General features: G+C 39.0%; 1 protein-coding gene across 2 annotated transcripts in view; it reads left to right on the forward strand.

The window, feature by feature from the left end:
* Positions 1 to 19,552, forward strand: part of TGFBR1 (transforming growth factor, beta receptor 1) — a 75,379-nt gene extending 55,827 nt beyond the window's left edge. The window contains exons 4-9 of one of the 2 annotated variants that reach the window (XM_006863149.1): positions 4,174 to 4,404; positions 8,450 to 8,617; positions 12,297 to 12,453; positions 14,515 to 14,639; positions 15,994 to 16,124; positions 18,700 to 19,552. In XM_006863149.1, coding sequence (XP_006863211.1) covers positions 4,174 to 4,404; positions 8,450 to 8,617; positions 12,297 to 12,453; positions 14,515 to 14,639; positions 15,994 to 16,124; positions 18,700 to 18,825 — 938 coding nt within the window. In that variant the 3' untranslated portion in view covers positions 18,826 to 19,552. The remainder of the gene's footprint in view (positions 1 to 4,173; positions 4,405 to 8,449; positions 8,618 to 12,296; positions 12,454 to 14,514; positions 14,640 to 15,993; positions 16,125 to 18,699) is intronic. The other variant, XM_006863150.1, reaches the window with a different exon arrangement.
* Positions 19,553 to 25,167: the final 5,615 nt, after the last annotated feature.

A 25,167-nucleotide genomic window follows, 5' to 3' on the forward strand; every position in this document is an offset into this window, starting at 1 on the left:
GAAGATAAAAAACTTTGTCTTGTTAGGCTTCCTCTGTCCATACCATTTACAGAAGTCCAGAGTGAGTCAGGCATTTTCAGACTTCCCTTTTTCATCAACCCTTTTTCGTTTATTATGTGCCTTCGTAGCTTTCAGTTTAGTCTACTGAAATTAACTCTTAAGAACACTTGAAGTTTGTACCTGGTTAGTCTTGAAACTAAACAACATAATTATGAATTGATTCGTCATAGTACAGAAGAGTCCCTTAATTCAAATAAACATTTCTTATAGCTATTTTTGCTGTTAGTCTCATTATAAAAATAGTTGTTCATAATTAGACTATGGACTGCTTTGTGGGAGGCATGGACGACAGAGCAAGGGGAGGAAAGAACCTATTGAAACTTACAGGTGAAAAGAGAAAAACTTTTGATTACTTTAAAATATTTTACATTTGAATTTATAAGTAGTTTCATGTTAGGGAACCCAAGAGAGCAGATCATTTCAGTGGAAAAGAGGAAGACCCTCAACAAGACGAGCTGACACAGTGGCTGCAACAATGGGCTCAGACAACAATTGAGAGGATGGTATAGCACTGGGCAGTGTTTGGTTCTGTTGTGTAAAGTCACTGTGAGTCAGAACTGGTTTGATGCACCTAATAATAACATTCTCGAGCTACCAAACCAAAAAGAACTGGTCAACGTTCACCTTTTTTTAAGAAGTAGTGTATGATCAAGAACCATGGTACTGATGGAAGAAGTCCAAGTTGCACTGAAGGCATTAGTGAAAATCAGGACTCCAGGAATTGACAGACTAGGATACCAATGGAAATGTCTTTATCAAATGGATGCAGCTGGAAGTGCTCATTTGTCTGTGCCAAAAATTTGAAAGATGGCTACCTGGCCAACTGACTGGAAAACAAAGATCCATATTTGTGCCCATTCAAAATAAAAGATTATCCAACAGAATGCAGAAATTATCCAACACTATGGGTTACTGCGTTGGAATACAAAATTGGTTTGAACTGCGTGGTCAGTGATTCAGGCTCACCAGCTGCTCCCTAGAAACCCTATACAGGGATGATATGGGTCAGAACTGACTCAACAACACTTACCAGTAACAACAACAACAACAACCGTTAATATCACACTCAAGTAAAATTTTGATGAAGATAATGAAAAAACGATTGCAGCAATATATCAACAGAGAACTGCCAGAAAGTTAAAACAGATTCAGGAGATTTGGAATGAGGGATATCATTGCTGACATCAGGTGGATATTAGCTAAAAGCAAAGAAACCCAGAATGATGTTTACCTGTGTTTTATTGACTTTGTAAAAGTATTTGACTGTGTGGCTCATAACACTTTATAGATAACATCACAAAGAATGGGAATTCCTGAACATTTAATTGTGCTCATGAAGAAGCAAGAGGCAGTCATTCAAACAGAACAAGGGGATAGTACGTGGTTTACAATCAGGAAAGACAGATGTGTTCCAGAGTTTTATCCTTTCACCGTACTTATTCTTTATGCAGAGCAAATAATTCAAGAAGCTGCTCGAATATAGGAAGAAGAACATAGCATCAAGATTGGAGGAAGACTCATTAATCTGCCATAGCAGATGAGGAGTAATGGTGTGGCATAGTAGGATTAACAGTGGACTGTTAACCACTAGGTTGGCAGCTCAAACCCACTAGCCATTCCTTGGAAACTTTATAAAGGGTTGCTATGCATTGGAACCTACTCAACGGCATTTAACAGCAATAGCAGTGTAAAGCAGATGGTACAACTTTGTCTGCTTAAAGCAAAGAGGACCTAAAGCACTTAATGCCAGGCAAAGACTACAGTCTTCAGTAAGGATTACACCTCAACATAAAGAAAACAAAAATCCTCACAACTGGACTAATAAAAGCAGCGTCATGTAAAATGAAGAAAAGATTAAAGTTGTCATGTATTTCATTTTACTTGGATCCATAGTCAGCATCCATGGAAGCAGAAGTCAAGAAATCAAACCACATATTGAATTGGACAAATCTGCTGCAAAAGATCTCTAACGTGTTAAAAAGCAAAGGTGTCACTTTGAAGATTATGGTCTGCCTGACCCATTCTGTAATATTTTTAATTGCATCATATGCATGCAAATGCTGGACAATAAATAAGGAAGAATGGACAAGAATTGATGCATTGAATTATGGTCTTAGTAAAGAATATTGAACATATCATAGACTGCCAGAAGAATGAACAAATCTGCTTTAGAAGAAGTACTGTCTGTATGCTCCTTAGAAGCGAGGATGGCAAGACTTTGTCATCTCACGTACTTTTGACATGTTATCATAAGAGACCCTAGAAAAGAATATGCTTGGTATTATAGAGGATCAATGAAAAAGAGGGAGACCCTCAAAGATGGATTGACACAGTGGCTACAATGGGTTCAGATAAAGGAATGGTTGTGAGGCTGGCACAGGACTGGTCAGTGTTTCATTTCACTCTGTTGTCATTAGAGTGGCTAGGAACTGGAACTAACATGATGGCACCTAACAAACAACCACATTATTGAGTTAATTTGATCCAGAAAGCAACCCTGAATATAGATTACAAATGGCACAAATTGATGTGTACGTTTCAGCTGCTTGTAGGTGCCTTCGAGTTGGTATTGACTCAGCAATCCATGCACAACAGAGCAAAGCACTGGTCAGTCCTGAGCCATCCGCACACTTGTAAGTTTGTATCCCATTGCTGCTGCCACAGTGTCAGTCCATTTCGTTGAGGACTTTCCTCTTTTTCGCTGACCCTCCACTTTACCAAGCATGATGTCCTTCTCCAGGGACTGGTCCCTTCTGATAACATGTCCGAAATGAAAGATGAAGTGTATATTTGTTGTTGTAATGTGCCGTGGAGTTGGTTCCGACTCATAGTGACCCTCCGTACAGGGTTTCTGAGGCTGTAAATCTTTATGGAAGCAGAAAACCTCATCTTTCTCCTGCGGAACAGCTGGTAGTTTCAAACTGCTGACCTTAAGGTTCGCAGCCTGTTTCGTAACCACTACGCTACCAGAGCTCCTTATGAAGTGTATATAGATTGAATAAATAAAATGTTAGTATAAAACATCATGTTCATTGCTATTTTATTTGCTAGTGTCAGTATAATGTAAGGTAATAATTCTTGAGTGGATATATGTTGCCATCAGTTGATTTTTAACTCCTAGTAACCCTATAGGAAAGAAAAAAACTGCCTCTTAGTGTTTCCAAGGCTTGTGAATCTTTACAAGACTGCCACGTCTTTCTCCTGTGGAGCATCTGGTGGATAGAAGGTTCAAGCCACTGCCTATTCGATTAGTAGCCGATTGTGTAATTAGTGAATTAGAACTAATGATTTTATGTGAATTAGAATTGTCTTTAATAAAGTATTACTTAAATATTCTAAGTAGCTAAAATGTTTTTCTGCAAATGAAATTAGTGTGGCAATGTTTCGAAATATGAAATAGGTAAGTTGAATTAATACAAAAGCAGAAATGCCCCATTACCAAGTTATTTGATGCTTGTTCCTTAGGGTACTGGTGTTGCTTGAGTAGCCAGTTACAAGTAAATTGCTTGCCGTGAAATGGTTTCTGTAGTGGCTTCTTTTCTTTTCCCTCTAGTAAAACTATTTCCAGAATTGTCATTCTAAAGTAAGGTACTTTAATTTTTTTCTCCCAGTCAAAGCTCTAATGTTCCTCTTCACCTACAGTTCTCATTGGCCATCTTGAGCCTAGCACTCAGGACTCTCCATGTCCTTATGCCACACTCAATCTCCTTTTGCTTATTGTCTAAGCAGTCTCCTGGACATGAGTTACTAATTCCTTTCTACCTTTGCTTGCATCTCTCTCCTATCTAAACGCTTGACCTTTGCCTCTGTTCATTCCTTTGGTTCTGTCCCTTCTGTAAAGGATAAACCTATATTCCACTTACTTTATAGAGCCCACCTGGACTTCGTAGGCAAGACTCTGGATTCCTTTATTGTGTTTCTTGACTTCTTTTCAATTTATCATTATTTTGATGCAAATATACTTTCAATCTATTCCCACAGTTAGTTAGATTGCAAATTCCTTTAAAAGTTGATCTGAAAGGAGTTACACTTTTCTGAATCATTCTTTAGTGCCTATCATGTGTTGAAAGCATGGTTTGGTTGATCATATTGGCTGATCATTTTTATCTTTAGGTTTACCATTACTGGTTCAGAGAACAATCGCAAGAACTATTGTGTTACAAGAAAGCATTGGCAAAGGTCGCTTTGGAGAAGTTTGGCGAGGAAAGTGGCGGGGAGAAGAAGTTGCTGTTAAAATATTTTCATCAAGAGAAGAACGCTCCTGGTTTCGTGAGGCAGAGATTTATCAAACTGTAATGCTACGTCATGAAAACATTCTCGGGTTTATAGCTGCAGACAATAAAGGTTAGTAACATGTGCTTTTTCCATATACTGATGAACATAACAAAATCTGCCTACATTCATTTATGGCTCTGCCTACTAAACATTACCAATTTTAGTGAGAAATAGATATTTGTCATAGATTAAGTTCATGAAGTCAAAACAGACTATATTAGACACCTTTAGAAACAGGAACTCCTTAAAGATAATCTGGCTCCTGACAACATGTTCCTAAATCTAAAAGGGTTTTGTAAAATAGAAACACCTGGGGAGGGAAGGGGTTTGGTGGTGCAAGGGGAGTACCTTTGTTATTTTAGTTCAAAGTAGTTATTGAGTATAGTCATAATATAGAAAAAGTATGAAGGAGCTTTAAAAAGTTGATGGAAAAATGTAGTTGAAAGATAATAGACTATTTCCACCAACTTTTTAAAAACCTTTTCATTGTGAATCGAGTGAAGGTTTACAGGGCTTTACACCAGCTTTACATTCAGCAGGCCACACACTTGCAGTCTCCTCAGTGCAACATCTCTTACCCCACTTCCTCCCTGTGTGGCTTTTCTCTATTCTCCTGCTTTCTTAACCCTTGTGAGTTTTGTCCTTAGGTAAACGCTGTCCTTCTGATTTTGAACGGTTGACCTTTCTGTTGTGTTCATACCTCACTTTGATGTCTCTCTGTATATACCTATCTAGTGCTTGGCTGAAAAATGAGCCACAGGAACGACTGAGGCGGGCTGACCATTAAGCTTGGTTGTTTTGTTTTTTTTTTATGATTTTGAGTTCTGGTCCACATGTTCTTCCACTTTATCTAGGACTTTCTGATGTGATGATCAAGCAGTTGGTAGTGCTAGCCAGGCACCATCTAGTTCTTCTGGTCTCAGGGCTATGGAGACTGATGTCCACATGGTCCATTAGTTCATTGGACTCATTGTTTCCAAGTGTTTTCAGTTTCTAGTAGCTGCACCTTAGATGGCCACACATGAACTTTTAAGCTACCACTTGCTACTCACCAAAGTAGGATGTAGAATGTTGCTTTTGTGGATTATGTTATGCCAGTTGAGATTTCCACTAACTTTTGGAAGCCTTCTCATCTCTTCTTGATGCATAGGATTTTTCAGTGTATTCTGTGTTCTAAGTCATCAGGTATGTTCCTATTCAGGTTTTATTATAGTCCCCAAATTGCATAATTAGGCTTCTGTCACATCCCATCATGAGACATGTGTGACTGTCTCTTTTTTTGTGATGTTGGGGGAAGTGATGAATGTGACAATAAAGATAATGATTATCAGTGGACACTAAACATTTGTGAAAACGCTAAACAAAAGCAGTAATCTGAGTCTGACCAAATCCTTAGCTCTCACTTTCTTTTGTATTTGACACCATTTAGCTTCTTCCTGACTTTACTTAAGTAATGTGACCATGGGCTTTTTGTTGTCGTTTATTCTTAATTTTTATCTTTGAACTCTTCCTCTTCATACTGATTAGTATGAAGGCTCTAATTCTACAAATAGTAATTACTGTACTCCCATAAGTAACTTACCCTGGTGGTAACTTTTAAGTCTTCATTCTGAGACTTGAACCTGCCCATCTAAAGCATGTCCTAAGTTACAAACAGACAATACAGGCACAGAGCAGTGCTACTGAAGCCTGACTTTCTCTTCACATTTGTTCAAGTAGCACTCAAGCTAGTGCTGCCATCTGCTGGTCACAATGGGAACTAACAGCCTCCACTTGCTCTTCCCAGCATCTGTTTTCTTCTTTGTCAGTGGATAAGGAAACTTTGCTCAGAATCTAGTCCTTCCGCTCTACTTCCCTTCTTCCCTGACTTTGTTTGGTTTTTTGTTTGTTAATTCCCTCCTAGGGAATCCTTTATATGCATATAGCCATGTAGGTGTCTTCTTCCTTCTGCCTGTCTTGTCACTTACCTCAAGAAAAGAGCCCTGTTTCTTATGTTTGTGAGCCTTTCAAAATTCAGTCATGGTTAATAAGCATGCAAATAAGCAACATTATGATAAATAAAGAAAAGATTGATGTTGTCAAAGACTTCATGTTGCTTGGAACCACTATCAACACTCCTGGAAGCAGCAGTCAAGAAATCAAATGACATGTATTATATCAGGCAGATGTGCTACACAAGACCTCTTTAAAGTGTTCAAGAGCAAAGGACTAATTTGTGCCTGTCCCAAGCCATAATATTTTTAATAGCTTCATATGCATGTGAAGGTTGGACAGTGAGTAAGGAAGACCACAGAGATATTGCTAGATTTGAGTTAATGGGGTTGGAGGAGAATATTAAAAGTACCATGAACTTCCAGAAGGAAAATTAAGTCTCTGCTGGAAGAAATACAACCAGAATACTCCTTAGAAGCCAGGATGGCCAGACTTTGTCTCTCATACTCTGGATGTATTATTAGGAAGTGCCAGTCCCTGGAGAAGGAATACATCACGCTTGGCAAAGTGGAGGGTCAATGAAAAAGAGGAAGATCCCCAACAAGATGGATTTGCACAGTGGCAGCAGCAGTGGGCTCAAGGGTAACAGTTATGAGAATGGTTCAAGACCAGGCAGTGTTCTGTTCTGTTATGCATGGGATTTTTATGAGTCAGAACTGGCTTGATATGTTACCCAACAGCACAAGCAGAATAAGGCTGCTGGGCACGTGTATCATGGAATAGAAAATGTACAAGTTTGGACAGAGTCCATTTCTAGAGTTTATAGAGAAAAAGTTTATAGAGAACCTTGTTGTTGTTAAGTACTGTCAAGTTGATTTCGACTCATAGTGACCCTGTAAGTCAAAGAAGAAACAGGTTTGGTTAGTTAAGAAACTTGTCTAAGGTCACATGGTCAATAACAGCTAGGCCCTGGATTCCAACCCCAGGCCAGAATAACTCCAAGTGTACATCTGCTACTGAATCATGCTGCCTCCTCGTACTGTGGCATTGCTTTATTAATTCACTATTTCATTCAATATATCGTTCTCCATATTTGGCTTTTAGATTAGATAGGCTTTCAAGAACCAGCCTAGGAATCTAACTAGAACCTTTACCATTATTCCTATGGGAAAACACATTTCAAATTCATGTACCAGCTTAAAAATGAACTTTCAGAACAAATATTCAAAATCACCTTGTGTCAGATTTCATTCATTCCCCATTATTTTTCTTCTTTCTTGACAGTTCAGTTCCTATCTTAGCATCCACCCTCCACCCCACGCCCCCATGTTGGTGGTACCACTACTTATGATGTTTATCAAAGCCAGAATCATAATCATGTTTCTTTGTAAACTGTGTACATACATAATCTTAAACTGAAATTCATTATTTCATCATTTAAATATGTTTGTAGTTTTGTCCCATAATGTTCCATTCTCTCTGGGACCATACTAGGCTCCAGATGTGTTCCATTCACACTCTTCCACCTTTCCTTTTTGCTTTTTCTTCTTTCTACTTCCCCAAAACAACTTCTGCACACTTACCCTGAACGAGGCATTTTTCTAAGCACTAAGGATTTCCAGCTCTGCTACTGTGTAACCTAAAGAAAATCTCTATCTCTGAAATACAATTTCATATTTCTAGATTGGTAAGGTGACTGTCTTTTTGCACAAATAATGTGCATGTGTTACTCTTTTTTTTTTTTTTTTTATTGTGAATTATGTGATAGTTTACATGGGAGAACATTACTTTTACATTCATCCTATTGTATATCGTTTCGTTGCCATGGTTACGATCCACTCCATGCATCCTCAACCAACCAAAGGGTATACCCTGCAAGCCTGCCCCTGGTCGTTGTTTTACTCTTTTTTTTTTTTGCAAACTGTACAACCCCCTCGTGGGCTGGTTTCCTATGGACACTGCATGTTCTGTGCATGTAGATGTTAGGCAGTCATCCAGGATTCATCTCAAGAATAGAGGGCATAAGACAAACTGAAGACATGAGAAAATATTAAAGAAATACATATAAACATAAGGTGGCAATATGTTACAGAAGTCTGATCCATCCAGGATTGACTGTAAAAGTGATAGCCTTTGAATAAATATCATAATCCAGTGGAAACATTCTTATTTTGTTTTGCAGACAATGGTACGTGGACTCAACTCTGGTTGGTATCAGATTATCATGAGCATGGATCTCTTTTTGATTACTTGAATAGATACACAGTTACTGTGGAAGGAATGATAAAACTCGCACTGTCTACAGCAAGCGGACTTGCCCATCTTCACATGGAGATTGTTGGTACCCAAGGTAATTCTTTAAGCAGTCCTGTCATTTAAGCATTAAGTTCTCATGAATATAATACCTGTTCAGAAAATTTTTGCAAGAAGTCCTCCTGGTTGGAAATGTTTTAAAACGAGTTCTTATACAAGAACATTGTATCTTCTGTTAAAAGTCTCAAGCTGAAGTTCGGAATCTGGAACTGTTCACTAATTCTCTAGTCATTGTAACAACACTGGCATTTTCCTGGGTTCTTAAAAGTAGCATCCAGTCTTGTGATCATTGGAAGAGCTGAGTTTTGGAGCTCAAGGTGAAAAGAATACATCAAGTGAAATGTGAAAGTAGTTTGTAAATGACAATTTGCTGTGTAAAGGGTATCTGGCCTTCAGGTGATAATTCTACTTGGATTCTGAGATGAGAAGACTATATGATACAGTATTAGAGCTGAAAGTTAAATAATAACTTTTCATTATGAATTATTTGGGTATGGCTTTATGCTATGTATGATGTCACATGCCGTTACCCCTCTTTGCTCTGATAATTGTCCACTTGCTCCATTGGATGCCTCCCCAACTCTGCACATGACACAGTGTACCACTTCGTTTCACATACTAGCCATTTCCATCTTTGTAATGATTATTTTTTGAATAACAGCTTTAAGATACAATGCACATACCTTACAATTTACCCATTTCAATATAGTCACAGAGTTGTACAACTTTTCGTCAGAATCAATTTGAGACTACTTTATCATACCAGAAAGAAGCTCCATACTTACCAGCAATCATGTCCCATTCCCCCCCAAATCTTCAGCCCTAGGCAACCACTAACATCATTTCTGTCTCTCCATCACCCTACCCTGGGCATCTGTGTCAGTGAAATCCTACAATATATGTGATATCTGTAGCTGGCTCCTTTCACATCATGTCTCTACTTCACCATTCTGTTCTATGGGCTATATATAAGGAAACTTCATCAGTGTGAAAAAATGGAATTCAAAGATAATTAAAATGGAATTTTTCATGAACTTTTTGAAGCCCTCTCATATATTCCATTGCATTGATATACTTACTGCATTTTGCTGATTCGTTGATCGCTAGAGATTTAGGTTGTTCCCTTTTTTATTTTTAGCTGTTATGACTATTGTATGAACATTGGTACATGAGGATTTTTTCATCATATATTTTGAATTCTCTTTGGGTATATGCCTAAGAGGAGTCCTGGTGTGGCACTGTGGGTTAATGCGCCAGACTGCAAAGCTGTTTGAACTGCAAGGTCAGCGGTTCAAGCTCACTAGTCGCTCCTCGGAAACACTATACAGGGTCGCTATGGGTCGGAATCGACTCAACGGCACTTAACAACAACAACAACAACATATGCCTAAGAGTATTCAAAACATGTATACCTAACTAGGAGTCCTGCTGTGACGCTATGGATTAATGTGCTAGACCACAAGGTCGGTGGTTCAAACTCACCAGCCACTGCTCAGAAACCCTATACAGGGTCACTCTGGGTCGGAACTGTCTTGATGGCACTTAACAGCAGCTTATACCTAAGAGTGAAATTGCTGATTCTATGATAACTCTATGTTTAACCAATTGAGAAACTGCTAGACTGATTCCAAAGTGCCTGCCATTTTATATTCCACCAATGGTATATGTTTGAAGGTTCTAATTTTCCCAAATTATTACCATTTTTTAACAGTACTTTTCCTCATGGTTAGTATTAAAGGCAGTATATTTGATACTGAGCACATTCCAGTTTCACAACTCGTCTGTCAGTGTGTTGTACTGTGGTGGCTTGTGTGTTGCTGTGATGCTGGAGCCTATGCCATCGGTATTTTAAATACCAGCAGGGTCAGCCACGTGGATAGGTGTCATCTGAGCTTCCAGACTAAGACAGACTAAGAAGAAGGAGAGGCAGAGCACTTCTGAATGTTTAGGCATTGAAGAGCAGTGGAAGCACCATCAGTGGAGCTTCTTTCTGGTATGATAAAGTAGTCTCAAATTGATTCTGACGAAAGTTGTACAACTCTGTGACTATATTGAAATGTCAACTATGATGCTGGAAGAGAAACACCGCCTCAGGTTAGGAGACACTCCCATCAGGACTGGGGAAGAGCTACCTCCTCAAAGTAGACTTAACTCTGATGATCCAAATGGAGTAAAGCTTTTGAGATCTTCATTCACTGATGGGGCACAACTCAAAATGAGGAGAAACAGCTGTAAACATCCATTGATAACAGGGAAGTGCGATGTACGAAGTATGAATCTAGGAAAATTAGAAGTTGTCAAAAATGAAAATGAAATACAAAAAGATCAAGATCCTAGGCATGACAATCACATGCGTTACTATGCCAGAATGACAAATAGAAGAGGAATGGCATCACACTCATCAGAAAGAACATTTTAAGATCTATCTTGACGTATAATGTTAGCTGTGACAAGATAATATCTGTATGCCTACAAGAATACCAGTTAATACCATTATTCAAATTTGCATACCAACCACTAAAGTCAGTGATGATGAAATTGAAGAGTTCTACCAACTTCTTCAGTCTGAAATTGATCAAACTTGCAATCAAGATTGTATTGGCCATTGGAATGCAGAAATTAGAAACAAAGAAGGTGAATTAGTAGTAGTTGGAAAATATGACCTTGGTGATAGAAATGATGCTGGGGATCACATGATAGAATTTTGCAGGGTCAATGACTTCTTCATTTCAGTTACCTTTTTTAGTAACATTAAAGACTGTATGCAAGGAACTCGCCAGATGGAACACTGAAATCAATGTAAAGAAAACAGAAATCTCCCATCACTTGACCAATAAATGACACCATGATAAATGGAGAAAAAATTGAAGTTGTCAAGGACTTAATTTTGCTTGGGTCCTCTCTCAACACTCATGGGAGCAGCAGTGAAGAAATCATAGATGTATTGCATTAGATAAGTCTGCTGCACAAGATCTCTTTAAAATGTTTAAGAGCAAAGATGTTAGTTTGAGGACTAAAGTGCACCAAACTATGATATTTTCCGTTGAACAGTAAATAAGAAAGAACATAGAAAATTTGATACATTTGAGTTATGGTGTTGGAGAAGACTATTGAAAGTACTGTGGACTGCCAGAAAAACAAACAAATCAGTCTTGGAAGAAGCACAGCCAGGATGGTGAGACTTCCTCTTCTATATTTTGGACATACTACCAGGAGAGATCAGTCCCTGGAGAAGGACATCATGCTTGGTAAAGTGGAGGGTCAGAGAAAAAAAGGAAGACTCCCCACAAGATACAATGGGAGCAGCAGTGGGCTTATACATACCAAGGATTGTGAGGATGGTGCAGGACCGGTCAGTGCTCCAGTCTCCTGTTCATAAGGTTGCACCTAAAAGCAACAACATTCCAGTTGATAGAAGAGGGAAGTGATCCAGATAATTCTGTATCTGGACTGGAAATTTAACTAGCGTTCTCAAGTCTTTACTTCTTAGACTTAAGGTTTTGAACATTATCTTTGAGAGCATCTTATTGTCTGTTTTCCTGGAAGAAGTAAAATCTCTGTGCCTTTTGTTAGGGCTTTCACTTGAACTTGAGTTTGTAATTGCCTGTGTGAAATATTTTGACATTTGGGTGGGAATAGAAGCTTTTGAATTTGAAGGTAAAAGTTGTACATAGTATTACCTTATAACCAATCGTGTTTAATTGTTTGTTCTTTAGGAAAACCAGCCATTGCACACAGAGATTTGAAATCAAAGAATATATTAGTAAAGAAGAATGGGACTTGCTGTATTGCAGACTTGGGACTGGCAGTAAGACACGATTCTGCCACTGACACAATCGATATTGCTCCAAATCACAGAGTGGGAACAAAAAGGTAAATTTTTATTGCCTCCATAAATGTAGTTTTTTTTCCCTCTAGTTTGTGTGCGTATTTTTTCTCAGACTCAAATGTCTACCTTACTAGATTGCCTATAAGTAAAAGATCTCATGGTCTTGCCAGCTCTGATGTCTGATGAGGAAAAGAATCCCTTCTAGAAAATACTGTTAGGATCTGCATTGGATTGCAAGGTTGGTGGTTCAAAGCCACCAGCTGCTCCTTGGAAACCCTATATAGGGTTGCTGTGAGTCGGCACTAACTCCACAGCACGTAACAACAGCAATGTTTACCAAAGGAGTCCTGGTGTGGTGCTGTATAGGATAAGTACTGGGCCACAAAGTTGGTTTGAACTGCAAGGTCAGCAGTTCAAACTCACCAGCTTATACAGGGTCTAATATATGAGTTGGCAGCGACTTGATGGCACTTAACAACAAGAGCAACATATTGATTATAATAGCGATAGTATTTAATGTGCCAAAGGAGCTCTGGTATCATGGATTACGAGGTGGGCTGCTAATTGCAATGTCAGCAGTTTGAATGTACCAGGTACTCCTTGAGAGAATAATGAGGCTTTGTACTCCCATAAAGATTTACAACTTCAGAAACCTACATAAGGTTGCTATGAGTCAGAACCAACTCTAAAGCACATAACCATCACCATCAGTATGTACCAAGCATTTTAATAGGCCTTTTTTTATATATTATCTTATTTAATGCTCTCCTTAAATAGTGTTGTAATTAGCTCAGCTATTTTCATTTCTTAAAAACATGTCATTCTCTTTCTTGGAGCCTTTGCATATGCTTTATTAAGAGCATATTTTCCCTTCTGTGGTACTCACTTTGCTTTCATTACAGTGCCTAGAATGTGGTAAGTCCTCAATATTTGTTGAAATCCTGAATCCTCAAAAGAACTAACTAGGTAGGTTTCATTGCCACTAATTCAGAGGTGAAGAAGTTAAATAATGGGGCCAGTTTCCTGTGTCTGGAGAGCTGATGAACTAAGATTTTAACCTGGCCCTGTCTTACTTGAAAGCTCTTGTTGTGGGTGTCACAGCATACTTCCGTAGTATTTCTGCAGACTGAATTCTTGGATTCACCTAGGGACTTTTCAGAACTATCAACTGGATCATTGGTCCAGGACAGTGGTTGCTATAGGTCTTTATGGGTCCTGTCCTATGGTCTTAAGAGGGTCTTTGAAACTTCGGAAGCCTAATGATGTTTGAAAACCTTAGCTACAGAAGCCTTACAGTGTGACATCAATATGGACTGACATTCATTTTTTTCCCTAGTACTTTGTTCCCTGGAATAGGTCCCTGTCCTTCCTTTCATCTTGTTGCAGTGGGAAGACTTCTAGATTAGAGCACATAATCCCACATCACACATGACAAAGCAGGTGGTGTATGTTAAGACATTTGTAATAGTCAACAGTTGTCTATGTGTGTCTTTTATTGGAAGTTAAAATCATGAGACAGCATATTATGAAACTGCTATTTTAGCTTTTCGTGGGATTTAGTTGACATAGTTAACTTAGAAACTAGTGTGAATATTTAACATTTTTCTTGAGTGTAAAACCCTGTACAGGGTCGCCATGAGTTGGAACCGACTCCACAGCACACAACCACCACCAATGTAATAGTGGTTATACAGTATTGATTCTGTATCTATACTTGTGTAGAAAGATGTCTGAAATAATGGTCATCAAAAAGTTGTTGATGTGTAGTAGTAGTAGTAAGATATATATTTTTTCCTACTTTGTACTTTGTTGTATGGGGTTTCAAAGGACCAACGGTGGGCTTAAACCACCGACCTTGCAGTTAGCAGTCCAGTCATCCTACACTGTCATACCAGGACTCTACTTTGTACTTTTAGACTTTTTTAAAATAATACTCAAGAATTATATCTTTCAAAAAAATCATTCACATGCTTGAAGAGAGAAAGGTCTTAAAATTAGTTAATTTTGATTATTTTTTATTCTGCTGAGGAAAAAGAAAATTATGAAACAGTACAAAAATTATATGGTCACCATTCTATAAAATAAATTGTTACTTTCTCTTTTAGATACATGGCTCCTGAAGTTCTAGATGATTCCATAAATATGAAACACTTTGAATCCTTCAAGCGTGCTGACATCTATGCAATGGGCTTAGTGTTCTGGGAAATTGCCCGACGATGTTCCATTGGTGGTAAATTGCTTCCCTATCCCCAACAGTTTATCTTAAGAGTTTGCTCAAGAGTTGGCTTCTTTTGTTTTGAGTGAATTGCACACAATCAGCAGCCTGAGGTTGTGTCCCACAGGTGATCCCTGAGAGCACGAGAGAAAATCAAGGGGAGGAGACTTGCAGTAGGGACATGGAATGTCGTGCAAATGCACAGCCTTGTGGTGTCTTCCTAATTCCCTGTGCATCTTGGGACACATTTGATCCCAACATCTTTTATCTTCAAATATCGTTATTTAGAATGAATGACTGATGGAGACACATAGGAAACTCTTTCTAGGGTGTATCTGGGTCAAAGTGATACTTTCATCTTAGGGAGCCTTGTTTAAATTACTTGGGAGATTGTGTTTGATTTATATACAGTGAGCTCTATCTAAGGTATCAGAGCTTGGCCTCTTGGCTGCTTCTCTCACTTTTGCTTATGATTAATAGGTGTCACAGAAATCATTTAAAATGAGTTTCCTGTTCCTTTGGGACAGGGAGGAGATAATTCTTTTCTTTCTTTTTTTTTTTTCATGATAATAACTATTATTTATATCCAAGTTTAAAAAAATTAGTTTGTTGTAACCTTTAGGTTTTGTTTCAGACTGAACACTTTGAGATGTTAACTTACAAAGGCAATCTTAGGCTTAGATGCTGCCCATGCTTGACCAGGAGACCCGGGGCTCCAGGTTTTGGGGGCAGTGAGAGGAGGCAGTGTATTTCTTTGTATTGTAACAAATATGATGTTATTGACAGATACAAGTCGAGAACAATTTATGCCTCAGATTTGCCTTGTAAGATTCACATGTCAGTCTTATCTCCATACCAGTGAGGTGCTCACACCCACAGAATTAGCCCTATCAGTTGCTGCATAGTGAAGTTGTAGGAGACATCTGTGTTGTTATCACAGCTGTAGGAAACCGTCATCAAAGTAGTCTTAGCTGATGCCTTAGCTATAGTTAGTTTCAAGGTGTGGAGCTAGTATCCATGCACGGAGGAAGATGTAAGCCCTATTCTGCTTACCTAATTTACAGTTGTTGTTAAGTGCCGTCGAGTCAGTTCTGACCCATAGCGACCCTGTACAGGGTTTCCGAGGCTGTAAATCTTTACGGGAGCAGAACGCCTCATCTTTCTCCCGCAGAGCGGCTGGTAGTTTGGAACTGCTGGCCTTATGGTTCGCAGCTCGATTCGTAACCACTACGCTACCAGAGCTCCTTTTTACAGTACTAGGACTCAAAGAAAGTCCCCCTTTCTGTCTTGTCAAAGAATGGTTTGGTTTTATCTGTGAGTGAATGTTTCAAAATAAAACTTAATTTTGTTTTTTTTAAAACTACTACAGGAATTCATGAAGATTACCAGCTGCCTTACTATGACCTTGTACCTTCTGACCCTTCAGTTGAAGAAATGAGAAAAGTCGTTTGTGAACAGAAGTTAAGACCAAATATTCCAAACAGGTGGCAGAGCTGTGAAGTGAGTGTTTCTTTTGGATATTTACACAATCTTCTGCTTAGTCAGTGGAAACTTGTGTGACTTTTCTGTAAGGAAAAGAACAATAAGAATTCCCATTTCTTCCTTTCCTATGGCAATTTAAGCCAATAAATAAAAATAGAATAATCTGGTTTTTATGTGGACCAGTTTTAGCCACTGGTCCACATAAAAACCAGATTCTAAAAGGGCCATGGAACATGATTGTTAATGTATCTGAACAGTGTCTAGATCATCTGTCACATGAACCATGGCATCTGCATTTTAAATGAATGCCTCCCTTCAGCCATTGCAGCCAGTAGAGGAGCCCAGCATTGGGCAGGCCTGCATTCTAGACCAGCCTGGCTGCCAATTTAGTCTCTTTCTCTAGGCAGAACATTTCTGTTCCCTGTGGCCTTGCCATCCCCCTTTGTAAAAGGAAGGTCTTAGATGATTGTGAAGATGGTCCAGGTGGTGGTGTATTGAATTGTTCTGACTGCCCATGTGACCACTTACTTCCCAGCAGCCTCCAGACTGCTCTGTTGGCCTCACTTCTGACAAAGGTTTTAGAAATGCTGTGGTGTGCTGTAGGGTCAGTTCTAACTCATAGTGACCCTGGATAGGGTTTCTGAGAGTGGCTGATGAGTTTGAACTGCTGACCTTGAAGTTAGCAGTCCAGTGCTTACCCTGCAGTGCCACACCAAGGCTTAGAATTGTTTTTTGTTATTGGTAAGTGCCGTTGAATCTCTTCTGACTCAATAGTGACCCTGTATTATTAGGGTGTCCAAGGAATGGTTGGTGACTTTGAACCTCCGACCTTGCGGTTCAAACCGACCTTATGGGAGTGCTTATTCTACAGTGCCACACCCGGACTCCTAGAAATGTTTACTTAACTCTAAATGTAAAAATTCATTAGATTTTCTCTAAGTTGTCCTTAATTACTAGCTGTTACCATTATTATAATATTGGTGAGGTGAGGCATTTTCTTACAACTTCAAAGTCCTCTAGCTTGGAGGCAATGGAAAGTTTGTTACTTTAGTAATTGGTTTTACATCTTAAAATAATGTAGGATTCAGTAGAACTCCTCAGACAGCTCTAAGCTGCTTCAAACAAAATCAGATATCCAGGCCTGGGTAAGACACATATCAGCTTGCTTAAAGAATTTGCATATGACATAGTTCCACAAAGGAGAGTGGGACCAGATTTTGTGTCTTTAAAATTTAGTCCAGATACTACAAATTTGAAGTATTCATATATTCTTTCAATAATTAAACCAGATTATTATCAAACACATATGGCTTTTAAGAAAGAAAAAAAGGTAACAGTCATCATTAAGAGCACACATGGCAATACTTGATGGCTATCATAACTTGCTGAATAAATACCATCACTGTCATTTTTGTTCTTTCCTTAATTTCCTTAGTTTTCTGTGTATTTAGCACTAATTCAGTCTTTTCCTTTTGTATGGTTGTATAAATCTCTCAGTAGTCTGCAAAAGTTGAATCAAGGTTATGGAGCTAACAGGATGATACCTAAGTCTTTTCCAGACCCTTGTGACCTGTTCCAGTCTGGACTGGCTGCTCTGTAGGCCCAGTGCCTAAGTGTCATCTGGGGATGTCTCTCACCTTTCAGCCTGAGACTCGCTTTTGCTTCTCTCTTATGTTGAATCCTCCTTCCTGAATTCTCTAGCTTCCTTTTTCTTGGTTTACTCATTTGCTAAATTCTCTGTTTAATATTACCTTGTCAATGAGTCATTCCCCCTCTACCTATTTAAAATAGCACATATCCCCAGCATCTACACAGTCGTGCATTTTACGTATTTATTATGTTGCCTACCCCAAGAGGATTTACGCTTTATGAAGTCAGAGATTTGGGGGTTTTGTTCACTGGAGTTCTGGTGTGTACTTAGAAAAGGCCACTGGAAGGTGATAGGAAGCAGCTTTGTGAATGGAGCTTTTCGGCTGATCTTTAGGGTGACCTCTGAGGAGCCACCGATTTCAGTCACGTTAGGTCTTTCCTCTGGGGCTGCTCAGATTCCCCAGAGAAGCTGCTCTCAGTCTCCTTTCTGGCACAGTATGTCCCAAGTTGCTGCTCACTTTTAGTGGGTTTTCAGCACAAAACTTCTGCCCTCAGGTTCCCTAGGCCAGAAACTTGGTTTTACCCTCTCTGAGAAAAAAGCCTCACCATCCTCTGGGGTCGATGTGAAGTTGAGGAGAGGCATGTATCTAGAACTCCAACTGCTTCATAGGCTGATTCTTGTATTTTTAACCTGAGCTTCCCGACCACATCCAGTGGGACTTGACACACTAATTCCTGTTGGGTGGGGGAGTTTCACATTCCCTCATTTTCTCATCCAGTGGTGCTGGTTTAGGATTTCACTGTTTAGGTCTGCTGGTGGCACTAATACGCTAGATGGAGAGCTTGGTCATTTCTATTCATTTACTATTACCAATGATGCCGAAACCAAAACATTGGATATATATGCTTCATTTCAACAAGAAAGTGTACAGGTCAAGGTTCTTAATCTAGATTAATGGAAAGTGGTTCATGCATTCATTATTTTCCTTTTATTTTCTTGTAGGCCTTGAGAGTTATGGCTAAAATTATGAGAGAATGTTGGTATGCCAATGGAGCAGCCAGACTGACGGCTTTGCGGATTAAGAAAACATTGTCACAGCTCAGCCAGCAGGAAGGCATCAAGATGTAATTGCAGCTTTTCCTGGGCTCTCATTTTTCTTCAGATCCGCTCCTGGGTTTTCATTTGGGAGGTCACTGATTCTACCTCACTGAGGGAACAGGATATTACTTACTTACTTTTTGCAGTAGTGTAAAAGGTCAATGACAAACTCCCCAGGATTTCCCCAGGACCAGCCATGGAGTCCTTTCTGTGTACTCTGAGCACTTCTTTCCCAGGACAGTGACACAGTGTTACGTGGTCTACCTTTTATTTTCATTCACACGAAATTTGTGTGTGTGTGTTTTTAAAGATGGTTGTTTGTCTCTACTCTAGTAGCTCTGCTGTGCTGAAGACCATCTTTAATGGTAAAGGAGCTGGATTTCTGAGTTACTGAAACATTTCATTTCTTATTTTTTAAAGAATACGATTTTCTCCTGGTTAGTACATTCTCAGACAGCGCTGAACCACTGAAGAGTTTCCTTGAATCAGACTTTGAATGTACTGTTCTATCATGTTTCAGGATTTTAAAACTAACACATGAAACTTACCTTGAGTCTAAAAATGGCCTCATATAGTAAGTAGTGAAGAACACAATTTATGCAATCGTATTTTGTATACTACTATTGTTCTTTCACATATTCAGAACATCACATGCCTTCAAAATGGGGTTGTACTATCCCAGTAAGTGCCACTTCTCTGTCTTTCTAATGGAAATTAGTAGAGTTGCTGAAAGTCTGTGTGCTTTAAAGCCTGTAGTATGCAAATTCAAAAAGCTTATTTATCCAGGTAATCCAGACTTCTTTTATTTTTTTTTGGAAGGGTTTTTGTGGTGTATCATTTGGTATTCTATTTTCAAAATGCCTTTCTCCTACCAAAATGTGCTTACATTAAACCACTACAGAAATGAAGTGGCATTGCTTAGTGCATTGTTTCCATGGTCATATGTGCATAGTCTCCCATCAAGTGTTTCCATTTTCATTATACTGTCTTGAGAATATTTTTTTAAAAATCAAGTGACACTCTCTAGATGCTTATAGTACTTTAATAATTGAAACTTTGTAGCATACAGACTAATTTTCTAAAAGGGAAAGAAAGTTTGTTTAGCTACTTGTGAAAAGTTGTGTGGCATTCTACAAGCCATTTTTCCCCTTTATCTGATCAAAGACAGTGTTATTTTTTTAAGAAATGAATTATGTTTAAAGTTAAAATATGGTTAATGTTAAATAATAGGCTTCTTCCTAGCAAGGTAAAGGTAATTAATCATTTGACTAGATACCAGGTGTGCCAGAGTCACGTTGGTTCTGTAGGAGTCAGTGTTCAGTGGAGTCGCTGTGTCTTTGTAAGTAAACTTAGAGGTAGTGTGGGTTTTGAGGTCTCACTGCACTTTGAGAAAGGCAGCTTTTAATTCAGTCTTTCCTTAAGTGTGCAAATATTGCAACTGCTGAATTTGCATAATTATGAAATTAATTCTGTGCACCCTCAGTAATTTGGGAGAAGTGTTGGCTAAAGAATATTCCGAGTATCGGTTCTTGATGTCCAGCTGTTTTCAGGTGAATGTTTAAGGCAGATTTGTCATTGTCTTCTCTCATTAAGTTGGGCCGAGTTTATTGCTTCCAGTGCTAGAAACTAGCCTATGTCGGGTTTTCCCAGTTTCCCAGTCCTTTGTATCACTGTGACCTTGCTCTGGGGAAATAAAAGTTATCGTAGCTGTGAGAGAAGACTCTGATCTTACAGTGCCAGCCATCTCCTGACCAAAGGGGCTTTGGCCACTGACATGATTGAGTTGCGTTGTGAATAAGGTCTTATCTCTTACACATAGTAAGAATAAAGTTGCAAGACTTATTTGGTCTTAAAACCAAAGTGATCTTAGAATAAATGACTTTACATAGGAATTTAATGTCAATTTCTTGTGTCGAATAGAGCATCATGGGGGAAATGTGCTTACAGGTTACTAATACTTTGACTACAAATTAGAGTGTTTTCTGTAGCTCCCATGATTTCATTGAAGCAAATGAATGGGTTTGAGAGGTTTGTCTTGTATGAACTGTTTCATAAGCTCTGTGATCAGGTACTTGTGTTCTTTTTCTTTCTCTTTTTTGGGGGTGAGGCATTTCTAAGCCTAACAGATCTGCTCTATGAAATCCAGGGGACCAATGCATTTTATCACTAAAACTATTTTTATATAATTTTAAGAACATACCAAAAGTTCTGGTACATGATTTCTCATTTTCATTACAAGGTAATCAAGTTTTGCTGATGATATTCTTTGTTAAATCAAATGTTGAGTTACAACTATACTGTTCTTGTCTAGGTCGATAAAATGTACTTTTGATGGATCAGGGAATTTTTCTTAAAATTGCAATTTAGTTCTAAATTGGGTTTATGTATTACTGCAGTGGATTCTTTTTTTTTTTTTTTTTGACTAGTGATAAAAGTCCCATTGGTGAATATTGAAAATGAAAGTGACTTCTAAGACATGGATTGTGATTACTGCAGGCATCCCACATCACATAAATTTGAAGAGGGTATTAATTTTGTCATTTAGAAACACAAACACTCTTTCTCTGTACTGCCTATCCTAAGATGCTTACCATTCAAGATTCAACTTGGCTGAAACATCTTTTGACAGATTGACTGTTCATAACCATTTGTCAACCCCTAGGGGAATCAGATGGGGAGGTGTGGCTAAGTGGGACATCCCTGATCTGTTTTTTGCAGCTCTGTTTTTACCACCTGCCTGCCCTCCTGCTAGTCCCTGACTCAGATAGCATTGCCTTGCCCCACCCTCCCATCCCATCCCATCCCAGCCTGTCTCCCCTACTCCCCCCAGTTCCATAGCCTTTTGAACAATAGAACTGCTTTTGAGACCTATAGACTAAAATCATTGATGGAAGTTGTGGGACACACTTCCAAATCCTAGATGCTGTACGCAGGAGTCTCCCAAGTTTGCAGTACACGAGGCTTGGGAAGGCCTGCTGGTACCCTGCTTTGACTCAAGCCTTGGAGAGAAGGGGAGTGACTTTGAAGCTATGGCAGTGGAGGTTGTGCCGGGAGCAGTGACCACTTGTAGCCCTCATAGGACAGGGTAAGGCCTGAAGAGCTGAGCCTGTGACTCTGCTGTGATGACAGTGTTCAAGAAGTGCCTTGAGTCCGTGTGCACTGCCATGGCCCGGAAGAGTTTCAGATTTCAGTTCTGGTGACGGTGAAGTGAAACGCTTGGCCATTTAGCAGCCCATGAATTACTTATATTTATTTGCTCCATGTCTGAGAGCTGTTCGATAGAAACTTTTTTGTAAAAAAGGCAGCGGGGTGCTGGTAAAGATGCACAAAATCTGTCTCCCATCAGACATGCCATACCAAGAGTTCATTTCCTCCTTGCAATGAACAGAATGATTGTAAGTCAACTCTTCATTTTGTTTCTTGACCGTGGCAGTGTTGTGACTCCAAATAGTGGATTCCAAATAATGGTTTTGTAATAACTTGGCAGAAAATGCCAATTCAAATACTTTGAGATCTTTCAGAATCGTTCTAACCGTGTACTGAAGCTTCTTGTATCTTCTGTTTTGAAATGCTGGAATACCCACGGGGCCTCTCAGAATGCTGGACTTCTTGGGCATCCTGAGGATTGTCAGTGTGTTTAAATTATTCTGTCCCATTATGCAGTCTTACTTGTAACTGTAGACATTAAAAAAAAAAATGGGGTTAACAACATTCAACCTGTTTCTTAATGCTTAAAAAGAACTTCACTGAACTTGTATTTAATTTTGAACATGATTTGTGAATCGATTATCATGAACCATGTTTTGATAGCCCTTTTTCACATTGTGCCAACGGAATGGTTACAGAGGTGTTTGGTATTTCTTTATGTGTTAAGGAGATGCTTCAAGATGTCAATTGCTTTAAACTGAAATTACCTCTCAAGAGACCAACGTACATTTACCTCATTGTGTATATAATGTTGAATATTTGTCAGAGCATTCTCCAAGGTTGCAGTTTTCTTTCTATAAACTATGGTTATTGTATCGCTAAATTACTCAAATGGTACTGTATTGTTTATATTTGTACCCCAAATAACATCATCTGTACTTTTCTGTTTTCTGTATTTTACTGTATTTGTGCACAATTCTTTTGGCTTTATTTTAGTATATTATCTACCCTTTCAGATCTGTACAGAGAATGTCCATACAAATTTTCATTTTAAATTGAATGATTTTGCTAAACCTATAAAGAGAAGAGAAAAAGACTGCATTTCTCCATAAGTTTTTTTAAAAAATTATATATTGTAGTAATACTACGAATGAACTGTAAATAGAAGTAGACGAGTGATGCTTACGTTGAGTCCTAACACTACAGTAGAAAAATGAAAGCAATGCAAATAAATTACTTTTTTCCCAACGCGCACGTGGCATGATTTGAAGTAATGTGTGCATGTTGGAGTGAACCATGCAGTTAAGAAACGTTGCTATTGGTAGTGACGAGGATCTCCGGGTTGGAAGAGTTGAATGGTCATGTTTGACAAGGGCCTGCCTGCTGCCAAAGGTTGGCCAATAATCAAATGAGAGCGTATTGTGGTGGTGATAAGTGCCTTCGAGTCAGTTCCAACTCATAGCTACTCTGTATAAGGTTTCCAAGGAGTGGCTGGTGGGATTGAACTGTTGCCTCAGGATTAGCAGTTCAGTGTTTATCCAGCAGTTGAGGGAACTTTAGAAAGCTCATGGTAAGTTTCCAGTATCTTAATTCCATTTTTCCATGAGCTTTTTGACACCCCCTTGTATTGTTACAGGGTGTGCAGGGAGAGGTGGGTTGTTAGACTGCTTGGTAATATGAGACAGTTTAGAACTGAAAACCAGGAAAGGTTATGGATGTCGGCACTAAAGTCAAATGACCACTGTTGTTTGGCACTCCTCATGTCCTCACCAGGAATCCGTCAGATGATCAATTGATTGACAAACAAAAAGTGATTTGGTCACTGGAGTGAGTCATGTGTTGAATGTATTTTGGGGGAGTTAATTCCAGGTGTGAGATGATTCTGCTTACTAATAGCTTGTGTGTTGTGCCCACGTCCTTTCATGTGCATGCTTTCATCGGTGGGGACCAGCCGAAGGTGTCCTCAGGAGGGATATGGAACTAAACTGGGAATCCTGGCCTCTAGAAAATGGCTAGCAGTGGCCAGGTAAGCTCAGGGATAATCTCTTCACTCTCGCTGTCCCTTTTACCATGTGAGCTGTTTTTTTTACCCACAAGGCAAATCTCAGTGTGCTCCCAGCGGGGGAGTTCTAGCTCTGGGGGTTGCCAAGTCCCAGGGTCAGAGAATTCTAAAAGTTAGGGACACATAAATAGAAGAAAACTTATGCTATACAACTTCTAGAAGAAAACAAGAACAATTTTGTGAATTTGTGTTAGGCACAAAGTTCTCCAAAAGCACAATCCAATAAGAGAAGAAATGGATAATTTGAATTCAAAATGAAAATCTTTTGTTTAAATTGTTTTAAGAGTACGAGAAGCTACATAATGGGAGAAATTATTTGCAAATCACGCATCTGATAGAGGAGTTGTATTCATAATATATAAAGGTCTTATAAAGCTCAGTTAGACAACCTGTTTTAAAAGGTTAAGATTGAATAGGCATAGGCATTTTTCCAAGAAGATATATGAATGGCTAATAAATGCAATTCCCTAAAAACGGCTGATGAAATTAACACCACAGTGAGAAAGTACTACACTACTGTAACCAAGAAAGACAGTACCAAGTTAGGATGAGATGAAACTGGAATCTTCGTGTGATGCTGGAATGTAAAATGGTCTAGCCCCTTAAGAAAAAATTGGTTGTGGTTGTTAAGTACCATCAATTCTGACTCATAACGACCCTATACCCAACAGAATGAAACACTACCCGGACCTGTGCCATCCTCAGAATCATGCCCATTGCAGCTGTCACTGCCAGTTTAACTCATTGGAGGGCGTCCTCTTTTTATTGTGAATTGAGTGAAAGTTTACAGGGCAGATCATCAGCTTTACATGCAAGAAATCATATACTTTGTTTCATTACAATTATTATAATCCGCTTCCATGTGCCATCAGTTAACACTATTTCTATTCATTTTAGCTCTTATTTTTAAGTAACAAAACACTCGGGCATATATAATAATTTACACCACCAAAGGGCACATTCTGCAAGTCTGCCTCCTGGTGGCCAGCTCTCAGTACCTCATTTTCCATGAATCTGCTCCCTCTCTCCATGTCACCATCTCTGCCTCCATCTCTAGTGTTGCTTGCTTCTCTGGATAAGGTCCTTCATTCTGTTTGTGCTCTTCTCCCTTAATGGTCCTAGGGTCCTCTGTTTCTGGACTGTAAGATTAACTACTTCCCTGT

This window comes from Chrysochloris asiatica, unplaced genomic scaffold, assembly GCF_000296735.1.
Source record: "Chrysochloris asiatica unplaced genomic scaffold, ChrAsi1.0 scaffold00053, whole genome shotgun sequence".
Taxonomy (NCBI): domain Eukaryota; kingdom Metazoa; phylum Chordata; class Mammalia; order Afrosoricida; family Chrysochloridae; genus Chrysochloris; species Chrysochloris asiatica.